At 42.7% G+C, this 22,524-nt stretch overlaps 1 protein-coding gene across 1 annotated transcript in view; it reads left to right on the top strand.

Moving 5' to 3' along the window:
• Nucleotides 1–308: 308 nt before the first annotated feature.
• Nucleotides 309–22,524, top strand: part of TPH1 (tryptophan hydroxylase 1) — a 23,183-nt gene continuing 967 nt past the window's right edge. The window contains exons 1-11 of the mRNA XM_006142484.3: nt 309–370; nt 6,735–6,770; nt 8,011–8,147; nt 10,724–10,907; nt 13,297–13,397; nt 14,498–14,565; nt 14,718–14,914; nt 16,566–16,701; nt 17,480–17,606; nt 19,237–19,332; nt 20,080–20,213. Coding sequence (XP_006142546.1) covers nt 8,031–8,147; nt 10,724–10,907; nt 13,297–13,397; nt 14,498–14,565; nt 14,718–14,914; nt 16,566–16,701; nt 17,480–17,606; nt 19,237–19,332; nt 20,080–20,213 — 1,160 coding nt within the window. The 5' untranslated portion in view covers nt 309–370; nt 6,735–6,770; nt 8,011–8,030. The remainder of the gene's footprint in view (nt 371–6,734; nt 6,771–8,010; nt 8,148–10,723; nt 10,908–13,296; nt 13,398–14,497; nt 14,566–14,717; nt 14,915–16,565; nt 16,702–17,479; nt 17,607–19,236; nt 19,333–20,079; nt 20,214–22,524) is intronic.

Below are 22,524 nucleotides of genomic sequence, written 5' to 3' on the forward strand. Positions count from 1 at the left end.
GATAATAGATGCTGTCTTGATTTGGAGGGGATTTCCAACGCTGGGTTGTTTAATGTTAGTCAGACTTCTGAGGTTAAGGCTGGCTTAACATTAGCTTAATTAAAAAGCCAGTCAGATACGCCTAAAGGCTCAGGCGTGCGAGGCCCAGGGCTGGGGCTGGAGAAACCGTCAGCACCGGGGCGAGGTCAGCTCCCGGGACGCTTCCCGCCTGCGGGGAGAAGCCCACCCCACGCCCGTCCCGCCTCCCTTCTCATTGGCCACTGGCCGGCTGCTTCCAGCGCCCATTGGCCCGCTCCCACGCCTGCTTCTATAAGAGCCGGGCAGCGCGAGCCTGCAGGCAGATCCAGCTTCCCCTGTGGACGCGCCCGAGGTGAGTGGGACGGCCCCTTCCCGTGGGGACCAGGGACCGCCGTCAAGGAATTGGGAGCGCTTGGCGGGCGCGGGGCTGGGGCAGGGGCACTCTTCAGGGAGGTAAATGCCCGCGAGGAGCCGGGCCTGGAAGATCGGGTTGTATCCTTGTGATGGCTCATTCTTTCTCCGACCCTCTTTGGAGAGAGAAGACACTATTTTTGAGGGCCTCTTCTGTGCCAGAAACGTGTTATGGACACACCATCCGATTTCGCCTTCGCAACGAACCCGTGAGGAAGCTTATTTCTCGCATTTTACAAATGAAGAAGCGGAGTTCAGGGTCGAACTCACGGCGGTGTGACTCCTCTCTGCCAGCAGGAACAGGCCCATTCTCCTGTCTTTCCTCTCTATCAAAGGACACCTTTGTTTCTTGTCCTCCCCAAAAGAAAACACTTCCTTAGACATCTCCAAAAAAAAGGGACTCTCAGAGGCAGTCTCTGCCTCACGCCTCCCTCATCACCTCCATCCAACAGAGGACCAAGAGCTTGTACAAGGTGGCCATTGAGGAAGAGGGTGGGCCCAGTAGTTCAGATCCAGCCACGCTCAGCCCTGCCTCCCACTGCTTAATTTTCAGAGATTTAAAATTACTCTTCTATTTATGTTCTGGCTTGGAGGAAAAACGAACTAGAGTTGAACTTTATAACCAGTAAAAGTTTGTGCCTATCAGTTCTCAAAAAAGAAAATAAAATAGATGGCATTCTAGCTACAAATGTTTCTGTAAAGATATAATCTGTGTTTACTTATTTTATGACCTAATTTATTCATTTGTATGTGTATTTTTAAGAGGTTTTTAAAGAATTATTTTACTTAACTTTATTTAAATTTGACCCGAAAGGGAGAGGGAAGGAGGGAGGGAGGGAGGGAGAGAGAGAGAGAGAGAGAGAGAAAGAGAGAGAAAGTGAGAAAGTAAGCCGCCAGGTCTGGGACTCAAACTACAGTCGGCCATGTGGGAGAGTTCAACGCCCTTAAGCACCACGCCACCTGCCAGCCTCTGTACATATATTACTATATTAGCTCATCTTCAGGATGTATTTTCTATGTCCATTTTCTTTGCTGGTGCCTTTATTTCCTAAAATAATGTTTCTCGTGGGCGGTGTTTTCTGTTGTATTTCATTTCCACTTTCTTCCTCACTTCCACCGCCCCACCCCCCAATTTAGACAAGAAAATCAAGATTTCCTGGAGTATTTCCCTTAGAACAGTCCTCCTAGCAGTTTTTAATTCTATCTTCCAACAGCATCCATGCTTTCAAAAGACTTTTAATTTGATAGTGCTTTGTGCTTCCTAAAATGGTTAAATGTATTGGGTTGTCAGAAAAGTAATGACACATTTTTGCATAGCAAAACATTTTCCTACCACCTAATTACACTTCTTACTTATTAAGTCGAGGGGAGAAAGAGCTGATTGATGTACACACCTCGACCTCGACGCTTCCCAGGGGCTGCTGATCTTCTGACCGCCTTCGTGGTCTGTCTTCCTTACTTCCAGTGCCGCATATTCTGCCAGGATAGAAAATGTAACAAGATAATGCCCCTCAGCCTCTCATGAGAAAAGAGAAAGGGCCAGCTGGGCAGTAGCCAATTAGAAGTGTTGCTTTAAAAAGAAAATGAGATTTGTTAATAAAATAAAAAACCGGGCTATAGTGTGGGTTTTTTCTCAAAGAAGTAGGAGGGAGGGAGGCTCGGTGGGGTAAGGGAAACAGTAACAAAGGAAAATACGCAGGTTCTGAAAGGTGAACAAAATCGACACCTTCCTTATAAGCTCTGCCAACAGCGCGCCTAAGCGCTAAGATCTGTCCTAAGCTTTGGCAAAGCCATGGCCGAATTCTGGTAAAGATCAAAGCCCTAAGGTCTGTAAGCTTATCTGAGGGCTGGGGAGGGAAAGGGGTCAGCATTTTCTAGTTTCTTAGCAACACATCTTTTTGAGAACTTTCATTCATATCTTGATTTAAACAAGAAGAATATGCGTTTGTCCAAACCTTAATGTAGCAATTCACTCTTTTTAAATAAATCAGAATAACAAAACATGCCTTGCGTATAATAACCATTCAACAATCATTTTTGCCCTGTGGCAAAAGTCTAAAAAAAACTATCTGGTGCATCAGTAATGAACTGCGCAGGAAAAGATCCCACAGGGTAACTGTGGTTTGGGTCGTCAGCCTCAGAGGGCCTGGCGTGCTGGGCATGTGTGCAAGTGCCCCCACATCCCATGGGCTGCAAGACTGAAGGAGGGGGAGTGCGACTTATCCAGACTCAGGCGGGGGCCTCTCTCTCTCGCATGTGTACACGTTCTACCATGAATAAAGGAAAGAAATCTTTTTAAATTAAAAAAACTTAAGCACTTTTAAAACTTAAATTCATTGAATTAATAACTATTTGTTAAATTTTGAACTCTATGTTTCAGTCTCTTCTTGGTACCTAAAATAGCCTAGTTTCTTCTGTGGGGAAACTTACCCTAATAGCAAGTTACATGCATTGTGGTGTTTAAATGTGTCAGAATTTTGCATGTTATGAGTTCTGTTAGGTGTTTCGTAACTTAGTCATATTAGAAAGGTTAAGGGGCTGGCAGGCGGCATGGTGGTTAAGGTGGTATGTGGGAGACCATGGTTCAAGTTCTGGGCCCGACAGCTTGCTTTCTCACTCCCTCCCTCTTCTCCCACCCTTTCTCTTCTGATCAAATTTTAAAATAGTAATAATAAATTACAACCTGAGTTCTCTCGTTCTCTCAGTAGGATAGTATAGTCTTAGGTCCCTTAAGTTTTACATTGTAATAAAATGAGGTGATGGCAACAAATAATTTCAATGAGGTATTTGTAAGAGTCTCTGACTTGATCATTCTCTATGAATTATTATTTTTAACATTATGTCTAAAGTATGGCTAGAAGACTTAACGTTATTAAAATAAATCTAGATATTTAAATAATCACAAAAAATAGTAATAATAAATAAAATAAAATAAAAATAAATAATTATTTAAAAAAGAAAGATTAAGGTGAGTCTGCTAGGTGGGTTAGTGGTAATGTACCGCACGTGAGGCTGGGTGCATTTGGAGGATTATGAGCTTGGTTCCTTGGCTGACCTGTGCAGGCCAGTGCACATCCATAGTCCTGACTGCAGGCTTGGAGAGAGGATCGTGATGTGAGACCCTAACAGGAAAGCTTGTCTCTCTCTGTCTCTGACTCTTATGAAACAAATAATTTCTCTATGGTTAAGTGCTTTTTTTGAAGCCATGCGCTGATAAACATCAGACTAGTTATTGAAAAACTTCAAAAAGTTTGTAGGAAAATGTAATTAAAATATATATTTATTTTGGTGCAAGAAGACTTGAAATTGCATGCATACATTTTTAAACATTTTTATCAATCTATTATTATTATTATTAGCTTTTAATTTGCTATAGGGCACATGCAATTACCAGAGAGATAGACAGAGAGAGAGAGAGAGCGAGAGAGAGAGAGAGAGAGAGAGAGAAAGCCAAGCACCATATCCGGGGCTCAAACCATGGTTGGCCATGTGGGCTTCCAGTGCCTTAACCACCACACCACCTGCCAGCCCCCATAGGTTTTTTTCATAATGATTATTTTCCATGAAATCTTTATAGACACTTGTATTTCTGTACACTGTCTTGCATAGTAAATGTGGCTGAGAAGACACTGAAGTATTTCAGTAGATACCTGGTCCATCTTCTGAGAAGACAGCTTTTGACTAGAAGCCAGGAGTTTTGCTCTTCTTAAATTTTTGCCAGATGGTGCATGTGCTCACCAGAGACAGAGAGGAGAGAGAGAAAGCGAGAAAGCACGCTTCATGGGGCATGGTTACGGTGTAACCCCTTCTCCTCCCTTTCTCCCTTCATTAGGGATTTTAGGCATGCATGCACGCACACCCAGCATGTTTCTCAAACTGCCAGGTCCCAGACTCAAACCATGCAGTAATCCATGTGGGATCCAGCCACCTTAACCACTACTCCACAGACTGACCTGCAAGGAGTTTTGTTCTACCTTCAGTTTTTCTGAACATTTTTAGCGTAGCCTTGGTGAACTCAGATCTATGCTAACATTCAATTTTCAAGGTCCCAGTTTAAATGTATGTTTTCATGTTCTCTAGCTGTGACCATAGAAAAGTTTCAGGAAGCTTTGATTTTCTCATTTTTCCCATCCCCAAAGATTTAAAAAGAATTAAACGAGATAATATTGGCTCATGATATTTGCAGACATAGGACAAACGGCAGTTCTCTTGCCTCCCTCATAGGTTGCTGAGGGTGGGTGGAAGCCCAGCCTCAGGGCACAGGCCATACTGTACTGAACTGCAGGGTTGGAAGACATATGGCCCACTGCGGTTTGGATCCCTGGTAGATTTCAAAATACACCAAGTCCACGTGTGCCCAAGATCTCGAGGAGCCGGATTCTGGAGAAAGGGATGAGTGGGGGTGCTTCTCTCTCTCTCCCATGCATATGTGTGTTTTGTCTCATGAATGGTGGCTTCAAGGCTGCCACTTGTCTCGTAAGGAGGCCCAAGCTGTTATACAACACGGGTTAAGGCAAAGGCTTTATGGAGGAAAGGGAAAGCTCTCAAGAACTTTCTGTTCACAAAGGCAAAAAGGATTGAAGCACCTCATCTCGTATCATCGCACAGAAGGACATTTCAAAGCCAGGACTTCAGCTTAATGGACAACTGCCTTATCTTTATTTTTCTCATACAGCCTTGAGTCAGACTGGCCATGGGGCTAGACAGGCACTTGCATGGGGTAGGAGATCAGTGCAAACTCCCGAGAATTGCTATGCAAAGACCTTCGAAGAATCTGCCCGCTCCGCTTGCCTACGTGATCTCTCAGGGTGCTGTGGTGGTTGGTCACCTCTTTATCTGCTCCTCCCTCCTTGTCTTCAAGATCCTCTTCAAGCACGTGTCAGGGAATCCTCTCTGAACACGTAGCGCTGCCATCCCCCTGCCGCCTGTGCTCCCTATTACAGTTCCATCCTTCTGCATCGTCATCCCCTCCCCACCAGACTGTCAGTTCCCTGAGGGTGGGGCTGGTGTCCTCAATCAATTATTTTTTTAATTGCCAGAGAGCATATGCACTAGAGAGAGAGAGAGAGAAAGAGAAGAGAAGAGAAGAGAAGAGAAGAGAAGAGAAGAGCAGAGCAGAGCCCTCCCCCACAACGGGGCATTGCCACGCTGCAATCCCTTCTTTTCCCCTTCTCCACCCTGTTGGGATTTGGGGCAAGTACACATGCATGCCCAGATTTGAACTGCAGTCAGGCATGTGGGATCCAGCTCCCGTAACCACCAGGCCACAGGGCTAGTCCTCTTTAGGCAATGTTTTCATTGATGTATTTATTCTATGACATCTATCCCAGGCCTGTTAGGTACAGGACTGTGCTAGGTGTTGGGGATACGGATGGTGACTGAAGCAACATGATTCCTGTCTGCATGTTGCTCACAGTCCAGTTGGAGAGACAGATATCATCAAATACTCCCTGGAACAAAGTGACAGCTGCCACTGTGGTTGTCCTGATGAGCGGGAGCCATAGAGTGTTGTGACAACCGACACTGAGAAGGCTTCCATGAGGAAGGGACCTTTGAGCTGCAGCGGATCAGGACACAGTCCCTGCCTCCAGGTCCTACTGCCATCACCATGTGTGCCCAGGCTCGGACCAATTAGTGCAAGCAGGTAAATGGCTGTGAAATCAGTTATCTCATTTTGAGTTATTAAAAGTTCATTACAGAGGCCAGCAGATGGTGTAGCAGTTACATTGCTGGGCTCCCACACGGCCAATCGCTGTTCAAGTCCTGGACCTGGTGGCTTGAAAATCATGCTGGGCACATGTGCATGCGTGCCCCAAAACCCCAGGAGGAGAATGGAGAAGGGATTTTGACATGGCCATCCCCCCTGGGAGGGTGATTTCTCACTTTCCCTCTTACTGTCTCTGTCTCTCTCTCTCTCTCTAGTGAGCACATGTGCTCTAAGGCAAAAACGTCCATTAAAAAAAGTTAATTACAGGGGACCAGCAGGTGATGTGGTGGTTAAGGCACTGGACACTCCCACATGGCTGACCGTGGTTCGAGTCGTGGACCTGGTGGCTTGCTTTCTCACTTTCCCTCTTTCTCTCTCTCTCGATCTCTCTCTGTCTGTGTCTCTCCCTGGTCAAATTAAAGGAAAATGAATTAATAAATAAAATTAAATAGATCATTTTTTGAGAAAAAAAGCTAATTACATTAGAACTACAAAATAAAACTGGGGAATTACAAAGGGTTAATAACCAAAGGAAAACTAATCAGAATATATCCTCAAAATGCTACTTACGTGCATTAATCCAAACCTTATTTCTCAGGTGTGTACCTCTCAACTGAAAGTCGCCAATACAAAGGTATCGTACCCTACTTTTATGTTGCGCAATATCTTCATCTCCCCAACACATGCACACGTGCGCGTGCACACACACACACACAGATTTTTAATCATGCAGCACTTTTAGGCCAATATTGAAAAGGTTTCAGGGCCGATGGCCTAGGGGATTTCATGGCAGAGAGCAAAGGAGAGACAGTGGCACCAGAATTCTGGCTAGCAGCCCCCTTCTTGTCCACACGTATCTAGAGCTGGCCCTCTTGTGTGCACCAAAGAAATCGAAGGTCTTGCCTCTGCTCTGAGGTGGCTTTCTCCCTTGTTTGCAGGCAAAACATAGATAAAGGAAGTACTTGGAGAAGCCATTCAAGACCCACTAGGAGGAGTGCTGAAATTGTGGGGGGAGAAGTAGGTGTATGTAGAGGGCACTTCCTGTGGCAGGTGCAATAACCAGGAAGATCACAATAAACCAGTGGAGTTTAGTAGTGTGCTGAGAGAACGATCAGATTAGGAAAAAGATAGATGAGCCACTCTTTGGGTGGTGGTTAAGGGAGCTGTATTCCATGGTTTGAGTCCTGGACCCAGTGGCTTGAAAAACACAATGAGCAGATACACACGTTTGCCCCAAATCCCAACATGATGGAGAAATGGGGGGGGGGATTGCAGTGTGACCATGCCCCATGGAGGGTGCTTTCTCCCTCTCCATCTCTGTTTCTCTTTGACAAGTACACAAGTCCTCTGACAAAAATTTTTAAAAAATATATAGGGAACCTGTAGATGGTGTAATGGTTACATTGCTGGGCTCCCACACTGTCAACCATGGTTTGAGTCCTGGATCTGGCAACTTAAAACTCAGGGCAGGCACATGTGCATGTATGGCCAAAATCCCAAGAGGAGAATGGAGGAAAAGGGATTATGGTGTGGTCATTCCCCTAAGGGGTGATTTCTCACTTTCTGTCTCTCTTTGTCTCTCCAGAGAGTGCATGCAGCCTATAGCAAAACAACAACAACAACAAAAAAAACAAAACAAAAAAACCTCCTAAAAAATAGAAAGAAAAGGCAATAACATGGATTGTATGCCTATTACATTCTGGGTACTATCTTAGTATATTATTTTGGTCTTATTACATTCTTGCACATCCAGGTTTTATTGGCAAGGGCATTGAAACTGGGAGAGTTACTGTGCCCTTAGTTAATCAGATATTGTCTGTATTGCATAACTTACTTTTTAGCTCGGCCTCTATATTTTCAAACCTTATTTTTAGAGAAGTATACCAAATTCATCATGATTGAAGACAACAAAGAGAACAAAGATCATTCTTTTGAAAAAGGAAGAGCAACTCTCATTTTTTCCTTAAAGAATGAAGTTGGAGGACTTATAAAAGCACTGAAAATATTCCAGGTAATCACACTTTATATATCTGCATAAAACTCTTCTAAAAACAAGTCTTTAATATTATATTTAAAATAAAAATTGTGGGGCCGGCAGGTGGCATGGTGGTTGAGGGTACTGGGCTCCCACATGGCTGACAGTGGTTCAAGTCCTGGACCTGGTGGCTTGCTTTCTCACTTTCTCTCTATCTCTCTCTGTTCAAATTGGAATAAATAAAGTTAAATAAAATAATTCTTTAAAAAATAAAATAAAAATTGTTCTAATTCTTCAGATATAGGATACAGACATATGTCTTCTTTTTGTTTTTTTTTATTTATTTATGTGTGCTTGTTTTATATATTTTTCGAGAGATTTTTGCTATAGGGTGCATGCACTCACCAGAGAGAGAGAGACAAGAAGTGAGAAATCACCCTCTGGGGGACGGCCATGTTGCAATCCCTTCTCTTTCTCCTCTTGGGACTTTGGGCACACACACAAATGTGGCCACCATGAGTTTCAAGCAGCTGGGTCCAGGACTTGAACCACGGTTGACTACGTGGGAGTCCAATAACATAATCATTATGCCATCTGCTGGTCCCTTTTCTTACATATTTTACTTCCTTCCCCCCCACCTCCGATTCTCTCCCTCTTACCCTCTGCCATTTTCCACCCTCCCCCATACTGTCTTGGGTGTCCACAGTTGCTCTCCACACTTTTATACCACCCAATATTTCAGTTTCTGCCATAGAGTACACACATTTGGTAGATGTTAAGTGGGGACATACAATGCCTCTCTTTAAGAGCTTAATTTTCTAAAATATCATTTAATTCTTTTTTTTTTCTGAGAAAAATTTTTGCTATAGGGTATATGTTCTCTTCAGAGAGACAGAGGGACAGAAAGCATGAAATCATCACCCGGAGGGATGGCCATGCCACAATCCCTTCTCCTCCGCTTTCCTCCCGGGATCTTAGGTATGCGTGCACACGTGCCAGGCATGAGCTTAAGCCACCAGGTCTGGGACTTGAACCATAGTTAACTAAGTGGGAGTCCAGCAATGTAACCATTCTGCCATCTGCTGGTCCAAATAAATAAATAATTTTTTAAAAAAAGAAATGGGGGAGGGAACCAGCAGATGGAGGAATGGTTATGTTGCTGGACTCTGATGAAGTAGACTGCTTTTCAAGTCCTGGACCTGGTGGCTTAAATTTCACGCCAGGCACCTGTGCATGTGTGCCCAAGATTCTGAAAATGGAGGAGAAGGGACTGTGGCATGGCCATCCCCCCTGGGGGAGGTGATTTCTTGCTTTCTGTTTCTCTGTTTCTGTCTGGTGACCACACCTGCCCTACAGCAAAAATTTCTCAAAAAAAAAAAAAAGAACCAGGAAGATTTATTTCATAGGTTTTAGAAAAGCAAATGTTAGTTTAATTAAATAAAGTATTAAAATGTAAATATTATTTGATTGTACATTAATAATATTTTTGAGATAGTAAAGGAACAAAATATCCACAATTAAATGATCCCTTACTATTAGAGCTTCAGCGCATTGGCATCTGGCCATGCAGGTGTTTAGTAAGTTATTTTAGGAAGAACTGGTTCATATTGGAGACCATCTGCTCTAACTCTGTCATTTTTTTTCTTTTTTCTTTTTTTTTTGCCATAGGGCATGTGCGCTCACTGGAAAGAGACAGAAAGAGGGAAGGTGGGAAATCACCTCCCGGAAAAAAAATGGTCACACCACAATCCCTTTTCCTCTATTCTCCTCTTGTGATTTTGGGCATGTGTGCACACATGCCTAGTGTGTTTTCCATGCCCCCAGGCCCGTGGAGTCAGTCATATGGGATCCAGTGCCTTAACCACCACACCACCTGCTGGCCTCACCTTTTAAAAATGTATTATTTTTTTAATGAAAAGACTCATGTTTCATTATTATTACCCTAGTACTTTTCTTAGCTATCCAAATTGCTGAGAGAATATGGGTTTAAACACATCGTATTCCCAGCTCAGGCCAACATGGGAAGATGCCATCTGGATCTGGTTCAGCTGGTTCTGAACTTCATAGCTTATGAGATTTAGTGTATTAAACAGTGTCTTCAAGCCATGCATTTCATTTTATTAAATACATTTTTGCAAAGGAAACTTTTATTTCTCAAGGACTAACATTAATTTCACTTTTGAAAACTAGTTTTTATTCATGATAATTTTCAAAATATTCTTTTTATCCAAGAGACTTGGTATATTGATTTGAATTCCAACTGACAACCTAAAAGCTCTCTAGTAGATATTATTTTATTGGTTTCTGGAGGATGTGATGAATATTTAATTTTATTTATTATTATTATTATTTTAAAAATTTGCTATAGACATGTGTGGCCACCAGAGAGAGGCAGAGAGAGAGACAGACAGAGGGAAGGGGGAAAGTGAGAAAGTAAGCTGCCAGGTTCGGGACTTGAACTGCAGTCAGCCACGTGAGAGTCCAGTCCCTTAACCACCATGCCACCTGCTGGCCCCATGACATCACTTTTCAATGGTAATGAAAGCAATCTGCACAGAGACTATTAACATTTGAGGCAGTTACATGTAATCTACTCCCTCTGCTTTCCATAGGAGAAGCATGTGAACCTGTTACATATTGAATCACGAAAGTCAAAGAGGAGAAACTCAGAATTTGAGATTTTTGTAGACTGTGATATCAACAGGGAACAACTGAATGATATTTTCCATCTGTTGAAGTCTCATACTAACGTTCTGTCTGTGAACCCACCCGATAATTTTACTCTGAAGGAAGATGGTAAGTTGGAAATGTAGAACTGCTACTTAGGAGATTAAGTATCTAATGTGTGTCTAATCTTATATTTATCTTGAGGACATGAAAACAAAAATAAAACACCATTTCTTCAAATTGCTTATAGTCTGATATTGAAGAGAACACAAATATAATTGTTCAAAACATTAAAGCAAAAAGATAAACCAATATTTGATCAAATGTGAGAGAAGTGAAAAAGAGCTATAATAAAGAATTCAGAATGTTTAGAAATGGATTGTTATCTCTCGGGACCAGCAGATGGCATAATGGCAACGTCGCTGGACTCCCATGTAGTAGACCATGGTTCGAGTCCTGGACCATGGCTTAAATTCATACCGGGAATGTGTGCATATGTGCCCAAGAGCCTGAGAGGAGAATGGAGGAGAAGGGATTGCAGTGTGGCCATCCCCTCTGAGGGGCGATTTCTTTCTCTCTGTCTCTCTCTGTCTTTCTGGTGAGCACATGCATCCTATAGCAAAAACCTCTCAAAAAAAAAAAAAAAAAGAAAAGAAAAGAAAGAAATGGATTGTTACCTCTCAATTTCCAAGTCATGAAGCATTTCTTAATTCTGTAAATCTCCAATTCATAATCCCTGAGATTTAGTAACTCTCAAAAGCTTAGCATGTAGCAGATAGTAAATAAATATGTGTATTTGTTGAGAACATTGACAGTTGTGGACAACTGTGAAATATGTTATGTAGAGCATTCCTGTCCCCAGATAGAAAATTGGAGGAAAAAGAACTGCAGTGTGGCCAGGGTCCAGTGGGGCTGGGGAACAGCTCTCTCTCTCTCTCTGTCTCTGTGTATGTGAGTGTCTCTCTCTCATGTACCTGCCCACTGGCATTAAAAATAAAAAAGAAAGAAGAAAAAAGAAATGAGTAGATTTTTTTACCTCGTTGGAATTTGGTTACTTCATCTACACAAGGAAGGGCTTGTAAACCAAATGGTTCCATTGATATTTAGGGTATACCAACTTGTGTCAAATATTTCTACTAAGTGGGGCCTACAGCTGGCATGTGGTTGAGGCACCAGACTCCCACATGGCTCACTGAGGTTCGACCTGGCGGCTTGCTCTCTCTCTCTCTCTCTTTTCTACAGAGAGAAATATTGAATCAGATATTTCTATGAAGAAATGAGGAAACAAAAAATGACACTTCCTATCCGCCAGTCCTTCCCAGTCTTCATCTAAGACAAATATCTACACAGATGTATTATGGTAAAACAGCAAACGCCTTTAGAGGGCTGGACATGCAGTGTCATGGGCACGCAGAGGACAGAGAATTGGCTCTGTCCACCGGGTCAGGGAAGGCTTTATGGAATGAGGAGGTCTCATTAGATTTGAGTCTTAAAGAAAGAGAAGGATATTCTTAGGACAACAGAAGGGTGGGATGGGGTGGGGTGGGGAGTGGGATAGGTGTTTCATGTGGAAGACAGTCTCTGCAGGCCCCCAAGTCTTATGAGGGCTTGTATGTCTGAGGAGTGGTGACGTCAGGGGACAAAGATGTAAATGATCGCTAAGATCATTTTCATCATTAAAATAAACAAAGTTCCTACTAAGTTTGGATGTTGGTCTGTAAATGAAGCTGTGCATTCTTACTCTGCTTTCATAGGATAACTAAATGTGCACGTTAACTTTTTATCTTTTTTGGGGGGTGTCTGATACTAAAGTACAATATTTCTCCAACCCTTGGGAAATCAACCTGAAGACTCAAAAATATTTTGAAGCCTTCAAATTTTGACTAAAACTTACTTTTGTAAATTTCATGTTTGAGAAACATGCTGGGCATGTGTGTACAAGTGCCCCAAATCCTGATGTGCTAGAGATGGAGGAGGAAGGATTGCGGGGCTGGGAGGTGCTTGCTTTCTCACTCTCTGACAAGCATACATGCCCTCTGGCAATAAAACAAACAAAAATGACTTCTTAGAAATAGAGTAGCTATTGTGTACATTTTCCCTTGACGTACAGCTCTAGTTAAAAATCTTATTTAGGGCCAACTGGTGGCATAGTGGTTGTGGCAGGATCCCACGTGGCCAATTATGTGGTTCAAGTCCCAGACCCTGGGGCCTGAAAAACATACTGGGTATGTGTGTGTGTGTGTGTTCGTGCAAGTGTGCGCATGTGCATGTGCATGCATTCCCAAAATCCCAGCAAGGGAATGGAAGAGAAGGGATTGTGGTGTGGCCATCACCATGGGAGAAGGAGGGGTGCTTTTATATTCCCCTCACCCCTGCCCGGCCTCTTCTCTGTCTCTCTCTGGTGAGACCATGTGCCCTTTAACAAAAATTTAAAAAAAAAATCCAAATCTATCTATTTATTCTTCCTTTTTGTCTTAAGATCGTCTCTTGAACTTTTAGTGGTTTTTGTGTCTTGCAGGTATGGAAACTGTTCCTTGGTTTCCAAAGAAAATTTCCGACCTGGACCATTGTGCCAACAGAGTTCTGATGTACGGATCTGAGCTAGATGCGGACCATCCTGTAAATATTTTTAATAAATATTATTATGAAAATAGTTTAGAGCAAACTACAGATGAAGGACAACTTTTTTTTTTTTTGTCCTAGAAGGTGTTTTTTCTAGACCAAATTTAGGACGTGTCACTAGACTCCTTGTTGGTGGACGTGGGACAACTGAAAAGCATCTAACTTCATTGATTTCCAATCATCTGGTCCTGGTTTGGCACTCCTCATACTAAGGATCTAACTTCATTGATTTCAAAGCGTCTGGTCCTGGTTTGGCACTCCTCATACTAAGGAGCTGTGTGAGCATGAGGATGGTGTCTGAGTCAGTTTTATTAAAATGGGCGTGGGTGTTCCTTTCTTCCCTGTCATTTGCCTTATTGGCTTTCCTCCAGAGCTTTGATTTTTGATTTCTTAGTTTGTCTATATTTTCTTAAATATTTTTCTAAGTATAAATTTCAACATTATTATATTGTCTTTTTTTTTTTAATTTGTTACTATTATTTATTTTTTAAATTTGACCAGAGAGAGCCAGAGAAAGGGAAAGTGAGAAGGCAAGCCACCAGGTCTGGGACTCAAACTGCCATAGGGCATGCAGGCTTCCGGTGCCCCACCCACCACGCTAACTGCCAGTCCCAAAGTGTCTTTTTAAAATTGTTATCTCTGTTTGCATTTTGTATGAAACTCTAAGGCTAGATTCAGGTAATTCACTATTTCAAATAACAATTACTATTTTATTATTAATTATTGTTACAGGTAAATATAACTAAAGATGTAATCGAATGTTTAAGAAAAAAGTAAACTTTTGGAAAAGAGCCACATAGTTAACTAGGGTAGTGGTTTCCTTATTCTTTAAGCTATTTTATCTTTATAACTACTGTAGTATTTTTGTATCTTTTTGTCTATTCCTCCTTTTATCTTTGTAGTCTCTGAAGTATGAAAGCTGTCACATAACTTGACTTTAAAATAAAAATGATCAAAAATATCAGACAGGGCTGGCTCACAGTAACACTGATATAGCCCATTAATATAATAGCTCAAGTAATAATAAAATGTTTCCTAAATATCATGTGTTAAGTATTTTTATTATGACTATTTAAAAGCTTATTTTTAATTATCAGGGCTTCAAAGACAATGTCTATCGTAAAAGACGAAAGTATTTTGCAGACTTGGCTATGAACTATAAATAGTAAGTATCTTATGAAAACAGCATATCCAACTTTGAGGTAATAAGATAAACGAACAGGATACATTGCGTTCATTTAATAAAGAGAAAGTAAAGTAAGTGCCGTTGCTGGTTGAATGCTAATTCCAAACAACTCCTTGTCTTTATCTCATCAGTGGAGAACCCATCCCTAGAGTGGAATTCACTGAGGAGGAGATTAAGACCTGGGGAACCGTCTTCCGAGAGCTCAACAAACTCTACCCAACCCACGCTTGCAGAGAGTATCTCAAAAACCTTCCTTTGCTTTCTAAATACTGTGGCTATCAAGAAGACAATATCCCGCAGTTGGAAGATGTCTCAAACTTTTTAAAAGGTAATACGCGGATTAATTTTTTGTAAGGGGAATGTTGAACTCGGTTTTGATCATGACAGCATTTTGAAGTAGAGGCATAAAGTTTACACAGGTCAGAATTTTCCTGGACTGCGTTCTGGAGCATTGGATTCAGGACTGGGCGCCATACTTGAAGAGGCGAAATGGTAACCTGGAGCAAGAGTGGAGGGCAGTGAGCGGAGTTATGAGGGAATCTGCAAACGTGTTGTATAAGGAACACTTGAAGGACTCTTTGGGTGTTTAATCTAGAGATGTAGGGTATATCACAGCTTTATTTAAATATTTGGAAGCCATTTTATGTAACAGAGATTAATACATAACCCTAAAATGGAGAAACACTGGCTAGAAATCACAAGTTTTGGACTCCAACTGGAGAATATCTTGTTAAAAGATTTGTCTGAAAATAAACTTGAACCCTTTAGGGAGTGCAAGGTGAAGTGAAAGGGAACCCGTGCTTCTCTCTTCCCCTCCCTCTCCTACCCTCCCCTCCACTCCCCTCTCCTCTTCTCCCCTCTCCTTCTCTCTTGTTCCCTCTCTCCCCTTCCCTCCCCTCCTCTCCTCTCTTTCTCTCTCTCTCTCTTCCTCCTTCCTTCCTTCCTTCTTTTTTAAATTTTGCATTCAACAGAGAAAGACGGGGTGGGGGGCAGGGAAGAAAGAAAGCACCCCTATGGGGCATGGTCACACTGCGATCTCTCCTCTGTCTCTTCCTCCTGTCAGGACTTTAGGCATACATGCACACATGTCCTGCATGTTTTCAAGCTGCTGGTCCCAGACTTAAATTGTGCGGTGGGCCATGTAGGATCCAGCTACCTTAATCACCATGCCACTGGCTGGCCTCAGTGCTCTTTGTACTTTAAAAATATATATTTTACTTATTATCATTAATTTTACTTGCTAGAGGGCATGTGTACTCACCAGAGAGAGACACAGAGAGAAAGAGGGAGAAGGAAACTGAGAAAGTAAGCACCAGGTCTGAAACTTGAACTGCAGTCAGCCACGTGGAAGTACGCACCATTTAACCACTGTGCCACTTGCTGGCCGCAAGATAGCAGTTCTTTCTACTTTTTTCATTTACTGTGTGACCTTGGGCACACTGAGTCTCTGAGCCTCCCTTTTATAATTGTCACAATAAGGAGAAAGATCCTTAACTCATTTTGTAAACATGAAAGTAGATGTGAAACATAACAGGTCTAACATCGCCAGTTGTGGTAAGTGCTTAACACTTATTCGTTCCTTCAGCACACATGATTCATCTTAGCTCCTATGCCCTCCTGTGTCACTTGGCCCCATTGACAGAATTAAAATGCTGTGGTTGGGGCCAGCAGTTATGTCTCTGGGCTCCCCCATGACTGACCACAGTTCGAGTCCCAGACCCTGTGATTTGAATGAACTTTATGCCAGATGTGTGTGCATGCGTACCCAAGATCCCAGGAGGAGAATGGAGGAGAAGAGATTGAGGTGTGGCCATCCTCCCTCGGGGGTGATTTCTCACTTTCCCTCTCACTGTCTCTGACTCTCTCTCTCTCTGGTGAGGGCACATTCCCTAAGGCAAAAATCTCTTCTTTTTAAAAAAATGCTGCAGTCAGTGGTCTGTTCTAGCGAAGATTTTCTGTTTCTCCTTATCATGTTGCAGAGCGCACGGGTTTTTCCATCCGTCCTGTGGCTGGTTACCTGTCACCAAGAGATTTCTTATCAGGGTTGGCCTTTCGAGTTTTCCACTGCACTCAGTACGTGAGACACAGTTCAGACCCTCTCTATACCCCAGAGCCGTAAGTACCTCTACTCCAGCCCTTCCTTCATCAAGGGTTATTAAAACAGTGACACCTACCTCCTGGCTTTTGGTGAAGACTAAATGAATTAGCACACGTAAAGCATTTGGCATGATGCTTGGCACATGACACACGTTCTGTGTGCTATACATATTAGCCATCATCATCCTTATTACTCATCGATTACCCGTTTAGTGACAGGTGAGGTTGTAAGGATTGGGGATGAACAGTGAAAAAAAGAAAAAAAAAGAAATCAGACAAAAATTCCTGCTTCCACAGAGCCTGTTTTTCAATGGGGGATATAGAAAATAAACAAGTGAATGTATATGTTATCTCAGGTGGTGAGAAGAGCCACAGAGAAAAATAAAACAGAGAAAGAGGATGGAAGGGCGTGTGTTTGGGGGGTGGAGTTGCTGTTTTGAGAGGGGTGAGCAGGGAGGGCCCTGCTGAGAAGCTAACACTTGTGCAGAGACCTGCTTCAAGTAGGGGTGGGGTGTGTGGCTGTCTCTGGGGATCTGATACGTCCTTCTATGTGTGTGTCTGTGACTGCCAAGATTTTGAACCCAAGTCATTTCTTTATTTGATCTGCTACCAAAGCAACCCCACCTGGTTCAATGAGACAAAGTAAGATGGGATTTTGACTTGACCGAATGACTGATTATGCGTTGTGCTAAGTATCACTGGGTGCTCAACGTATCGGGATTTTGACTTGACCGAATGATTGATTATGCTTTTGTGCTAAGTATCACTGGGTGCTCAACGTATTCTTCTATTTCAGAGATACCTGCCATGAACTCTTAGGTCACGTTCCGCTTTTGGCTGAACCTAGTTTCGCTCAGTTCTCCCAAGAAATTGGCCTGGCTTCCCTCGGAGCGTCAGAGGAGGCTATTCAAAATCTGGCAACGGTATGAGTATGAAAAGAGCTGTAAAGAGCAGCGATGCCCCAATGGGGCGGGAGTATTTGTGTAGTTTAAAAGTTCACATTTAAGAAGATCCTTCAAAAATTTTTCTCTACTCATTTGATTTTCTTTTTTTTCTTCTTTTTTTTCTTTTTTTTTGGAGAGGTTTTTTCGCTATAGGGCGTGTGCGCTCGCCAGACAGACAGAGAGAGACACAGAGACAGAAAGCGAGAAATCACCCCCCAGGGGGGATGGTCACGCCGCAATCCCTTCTCCTCCATTCTCCTCTCGGGATCTTGGGCACGTACGCACACACGCCCGGCGTGAGTTTTAAGCCACCGGGTCCGGGACGTGAACCGCGGTCGACTACGTGGGAGTCCAGCGACATAGCCATTACGCTAACTGCTGGTTCCCTCATTTGATTTTCTTCAAAAAATTTAACGAATATAAAATGTGAAGGGTTATAAAAAGGAAACATGAGCTTTTGTTTGTTCATTTCTTTGCCATAGGGTGCACCGGAGAAAGACAGAGAGAAGGAAAGGGAAAAAATCCCTCCCCAGGAGGGATGGCTATGCCATAATTCCTTCTCCTTTCTCCTCTCAGGAGAATGCACCCAGCATGATTTTCAAGCTGCGGGTCTTGAACCACTGTTGGCCATGTGGGAATCCAGCGTTGGACCCAAAGGAGTCACAAGCTTGCCAGGGAGATAGAGATAGAAATTGAGAAATCACACCCCCCCACACACACACACCAGGAATGACCATGCTGCAGTCCCTCCTCCTCCATTCTCCTCTTGGGATTTTGGGCATCCATGCACATGTGTCCGGCATGAGTTTTAAGTCTATGGATCTGGGGCTCGAATCATGGTTGACTGCATGGAAGTCCAGCGACATAACCATTATGCTATCTGCTGGTCCCAGTAATTTTCAATAGTAAATAAGAGTCCTCAGAATACAGGTTAGAGAAATGCTGGTTTAAAAATGAGAGATAGTGGGACCAGCAGTTAGCGTAATGACTATGTTGCTGGACTCCCATGTAGCCAACTGCGGCTTGAGTCCCGGACCTGGTATCTTAAAATCATGCAGGCGCACTTGCATATACCAAAGATCCCGAGAGGAGAATGGAGGAGAAGGGATTGCAGTGTGGCCATCCCCCCCGGGGGGTGATTTCTCACTTTCTGTCTCTCTGTCTCTCTCTGTCTTTCTGGTGAGCGCACATGCTCTATGGCAAAAACCTCTCCCCCCCCCAAAAAAAAAGATAGTGATTGAATGTTTAAAAAAATAATTGGAGTAATAATAATAATAATCTGGAAAAAATGAAAAGCTATTGGATGATGATGATGGGGATTTTAATGTCTTTGTATTGACCGATACGAATGGTATTCCTTCTGGAAAAAGAAACATAATACACTGTAAATTATATGTGATTCAATGTAATATAAACAAGATTATGATAATAATAAAAAATAAAAAAAAGAAATGCTGGTTTAGAATGAGGCCAGATTGTGGGAAGGCGCATGAACTATGCTGGTGTGTCAGCCTTTATTCCAGGGTATTTTGAGTCAGTGACTAAAGTTGAAACTTGTTTTAAATCGAATCATTCAGAACACAAAAGTAACATTGGTGTCCTTTTGCAGTGCTACTTTTTCACCGTGGAGTTTGGTCTGTGTAAACAGGATGGGCAGCTAAGAGCCTTTGGTGCCGGATTGCTCTCCTCTATCAGTGAGCTCAAAGTAAGCGGTAAACTTTGCACACTGCCACATTTGCCTGAGGTCGCCGTGACAGCCAGAAATGCTTTCTGTATTTGAATAAGAGCTTTCTGTGGAAAACACTTGGGGTGGTAATAAACATTATTTGAAGACATTTTTCTCTATTTCCTGAGTGTCTGAATACACACACACACACACACACACACCAAACACACACACAGAGTATATAAATTTTCTTTTAAATAAAAAAACTTTAGAGCTTTTACTTTCAAAGTCTTGCTGTTTCCTCACCATTTCTCATATGCTAATATTAACTGGTATAATTTCTAGGGGAATTCTTTTGAGATTTATTATTTACTCAATACACAAACTTGTTTCGTGACAAGTGTGAAAAACACTGTCCAAGGTACTACCTCGCTCTCATGGAGCCTGCCACCTAGTGGTGGGTATAAGTCATGTACAAGAACAGCCAGTGCCGTACAAAGGAGGTGTCAAAATGCAGGAGTCAGTTAAGATCTTCGCTGCCTCTTCACAGAGAGGAGAGTTACGACACAGCCCTGGAGATGATCTTGGGGACATTCATGGGAAACAGCAGGCCATTTGTTGCACTGGAGTATATTGTGCATTAAATAGAACTGTAGCAACCAAGTTTGGAGCTGTTGGTTGGGACCGTTGTGTTAGTGATATGCTTAGAGATTTGCCCATTCTGGAGGTGGTGTGATCTATAAAAACAGATAGTATTGTTTGATTCACTGAATCTTTGTCTTCTAGCATGCACTCTCTGATCATGCCAAAGTAAAGCCCTTTGATCCCAAGACCACCTGCAAGCAGGATTGTCTCATCACAACCTTCCAGGATGTCTACTTTGTATCGGAAAGCTTTGAGGATGCAAAGGAGAAGATGAGGTAAAAAATGTCTTTCTCATGCCTTTATTTTCTTCTGCGAAAGAGAGGTCCGATGATGGTAACAGGTCACAGAATTAAGCAGCTAGCTTGTTAGGCGGCCACTAGGAGCCTTCTGCCTGTTACACATCTCCCTTTCACAGCAAGTATGTAGAGTATGTCATAGATAATGTCGCCGGATATTTGCAGATGTGAATGAGATAAACTGAGATATTGCTTTCTTCCCATTCCTTGCCATCAGATGGTTTGTACCCTAGTAAGGCAAATAAACTATTCAAAAGTTACTATTAAAAATATGAGAAGTGACAAGAGCCCAGGAGCGGTAGAGATAAATCATTGTTCTGCATTTTTCTTTAAGAGAAATTCATTCCAGCTGCGGGAACAGAGAAAGCTTAATGGCATTTGAGAACCGAGTTGAAGGATAGATAGTATTAGATATGTTTTAGGCTGAGAGGCATCATGAAAAAAGGTGAAAATTCAGAAGATATATGTGATGCAATCAAAGCTATGCTTTAGTTATTAATCAGCTAAATGCATGGTTAAGAAAGGAGGCTCCTGGAGACAGGAAACTTTCTAGGAGGTTTTTTTTTTCTTTTTCTTTTTTAAGGTTTTTGCCTTAGGGCACATATCTCATCAGAGACAGTAAGAAGGAAAATGAGAAATCATCCCCAAGAGGGAAGGGCCACGCTGCAAACCCTTCTCCTCCATTGTCCTCCTGAGATACTGGGCATGTTTGCACAGGCTCTCAGCATGAGTTTCAGACCACCAGGTCCAGGACTCAAACTGCGGTCAGCCATGTGGTATCCAGCACCTTAACCACCACGGCACCTGCTGGCCCCTAGGAAATTCTTTTAACACTTCGGTGAAAAGAAAACTGTGAACTAACATAGGAGTAGTAGAAAAGGAAAGGACTATAGAAGTAGTGTCAACAAAACAGCGTTTGGTGACAGGGGTCATGAGTTCACTTGGAGAGAATGGGGATGGATAGGGGTTGAAAATGTATTCCTTGTCTTGCAGGGATTTACCAGTTGGGGAGTTAGGCCACGCATAGAACCAAATACCAATACCAGCCTGGCCTTCTCTCGCACGTGCAGCACTTCTGTACAAGTTAGAATGGGTCCCCTCTGGGGAGGTCAGATGGCTTGCAACCTGAATTTCAGGTCCTACCCATGTATAATTGTCTTCTGCTGCACGATTTCCTTAGGGATCTTAAACACAGTTGTTCTTGGGGTTGCCCAATGAGAGGTTCAAATGTTGGCTTTTTAGAGGAGGCAAAACTTCAATACTTGAAGTAAAAGTAGAATTTAGGTCATTTGAGAGAAGGCTAAAGAAAAAAAAAGTTTTTAAAGAGGTTTTTGCCTTAGGGTGTGTGTGTTCGCCAAAGAGAGAGAGAGAAAAAACCAGAGAGACAGTGAGAGGGAAAGGAGAAATCACCCCCCAGGGGGGATGGCTATGCTGCGACCCCTTCTCCAGTTTCCTCCTAGGATCTCAGGCACACATGCACATGCACCTGCTGTTATTTTGAAATCACTGGGTCCGGGACTTGAACTGCAATCAGCCATGTCACAATCCAGTGATGTAACCACTACACCATCTGCTGATCTTGAGAAGAAAGCATTTTAAGCAGAAAGAATATACATGTGCAGGAGGCAGGATAATGCCTGGCCTGTTTTGGGGTGTGTGTGTGTGTGTGTGTGTGTGTGTGTGTGTGTCTATAGTTAGGTAAGACACAATGGAAAGGTCTTCACTATACGGTCAAGTCTTATTGTTTACTGATAAAGCTAGCATGGTAGGTCTCATTCCTGTAGTCAAGAGTTATATAAATGGAGCCAAGAGTTGGAGTGGTGGTTGGGGGTGCTGGACTCCTACATGGCTGACTGTGGTTCAAGTCCTGGACCTGGTGGCTTGCTTGCTCAATTTCCTTCTCTCTCTCTCTCTCTGTTTCTCACTGGTAAAATAAAAAAAAAAAGATTTATGAATAAAATGAAATAAAGTAATTCTTATAAAAAAAGAGTTATAGGGACCAGCAGTTAGCATAATGGCTATGTCGCTGGACTCCCATGTAGTCGACCGTGGTTTGCATCCTGGACCCAGTGGCTTAAAACTCACGCCGGGCGCGTGCGCGTGCGTACCCAAGATCCAGAGAGGAGAATGGAGGAGAAGGGATTGCGGCATGGCCATCCCCCTGGGGGGTGATTTCTCGCTTTCTGTCTCTCTGTCTCTCTCTGTCTGTTTGGCAAGCGCACGCGCCCTATAGCAAAAACCTCTCCAAAAAAAAAAAGAGTTATATAAAGTATTACATCAATAATGAAGC

This window comes from Tupaia chinensis, unplaced genomic scaffold, assembly GCF_000334495.1.
Source record: "Tupaia chinensis unplaced genomic scaffold, TupChi_1.0 Scaffold000077_1, whole genome shotgun sequence".
NCBI classification, from domain to species: Eukaryota; Metazoa; Chordata; class Mammalia; order Scandentia; family Tupaiidae; genus Tupaia; species Tupaia belangeri.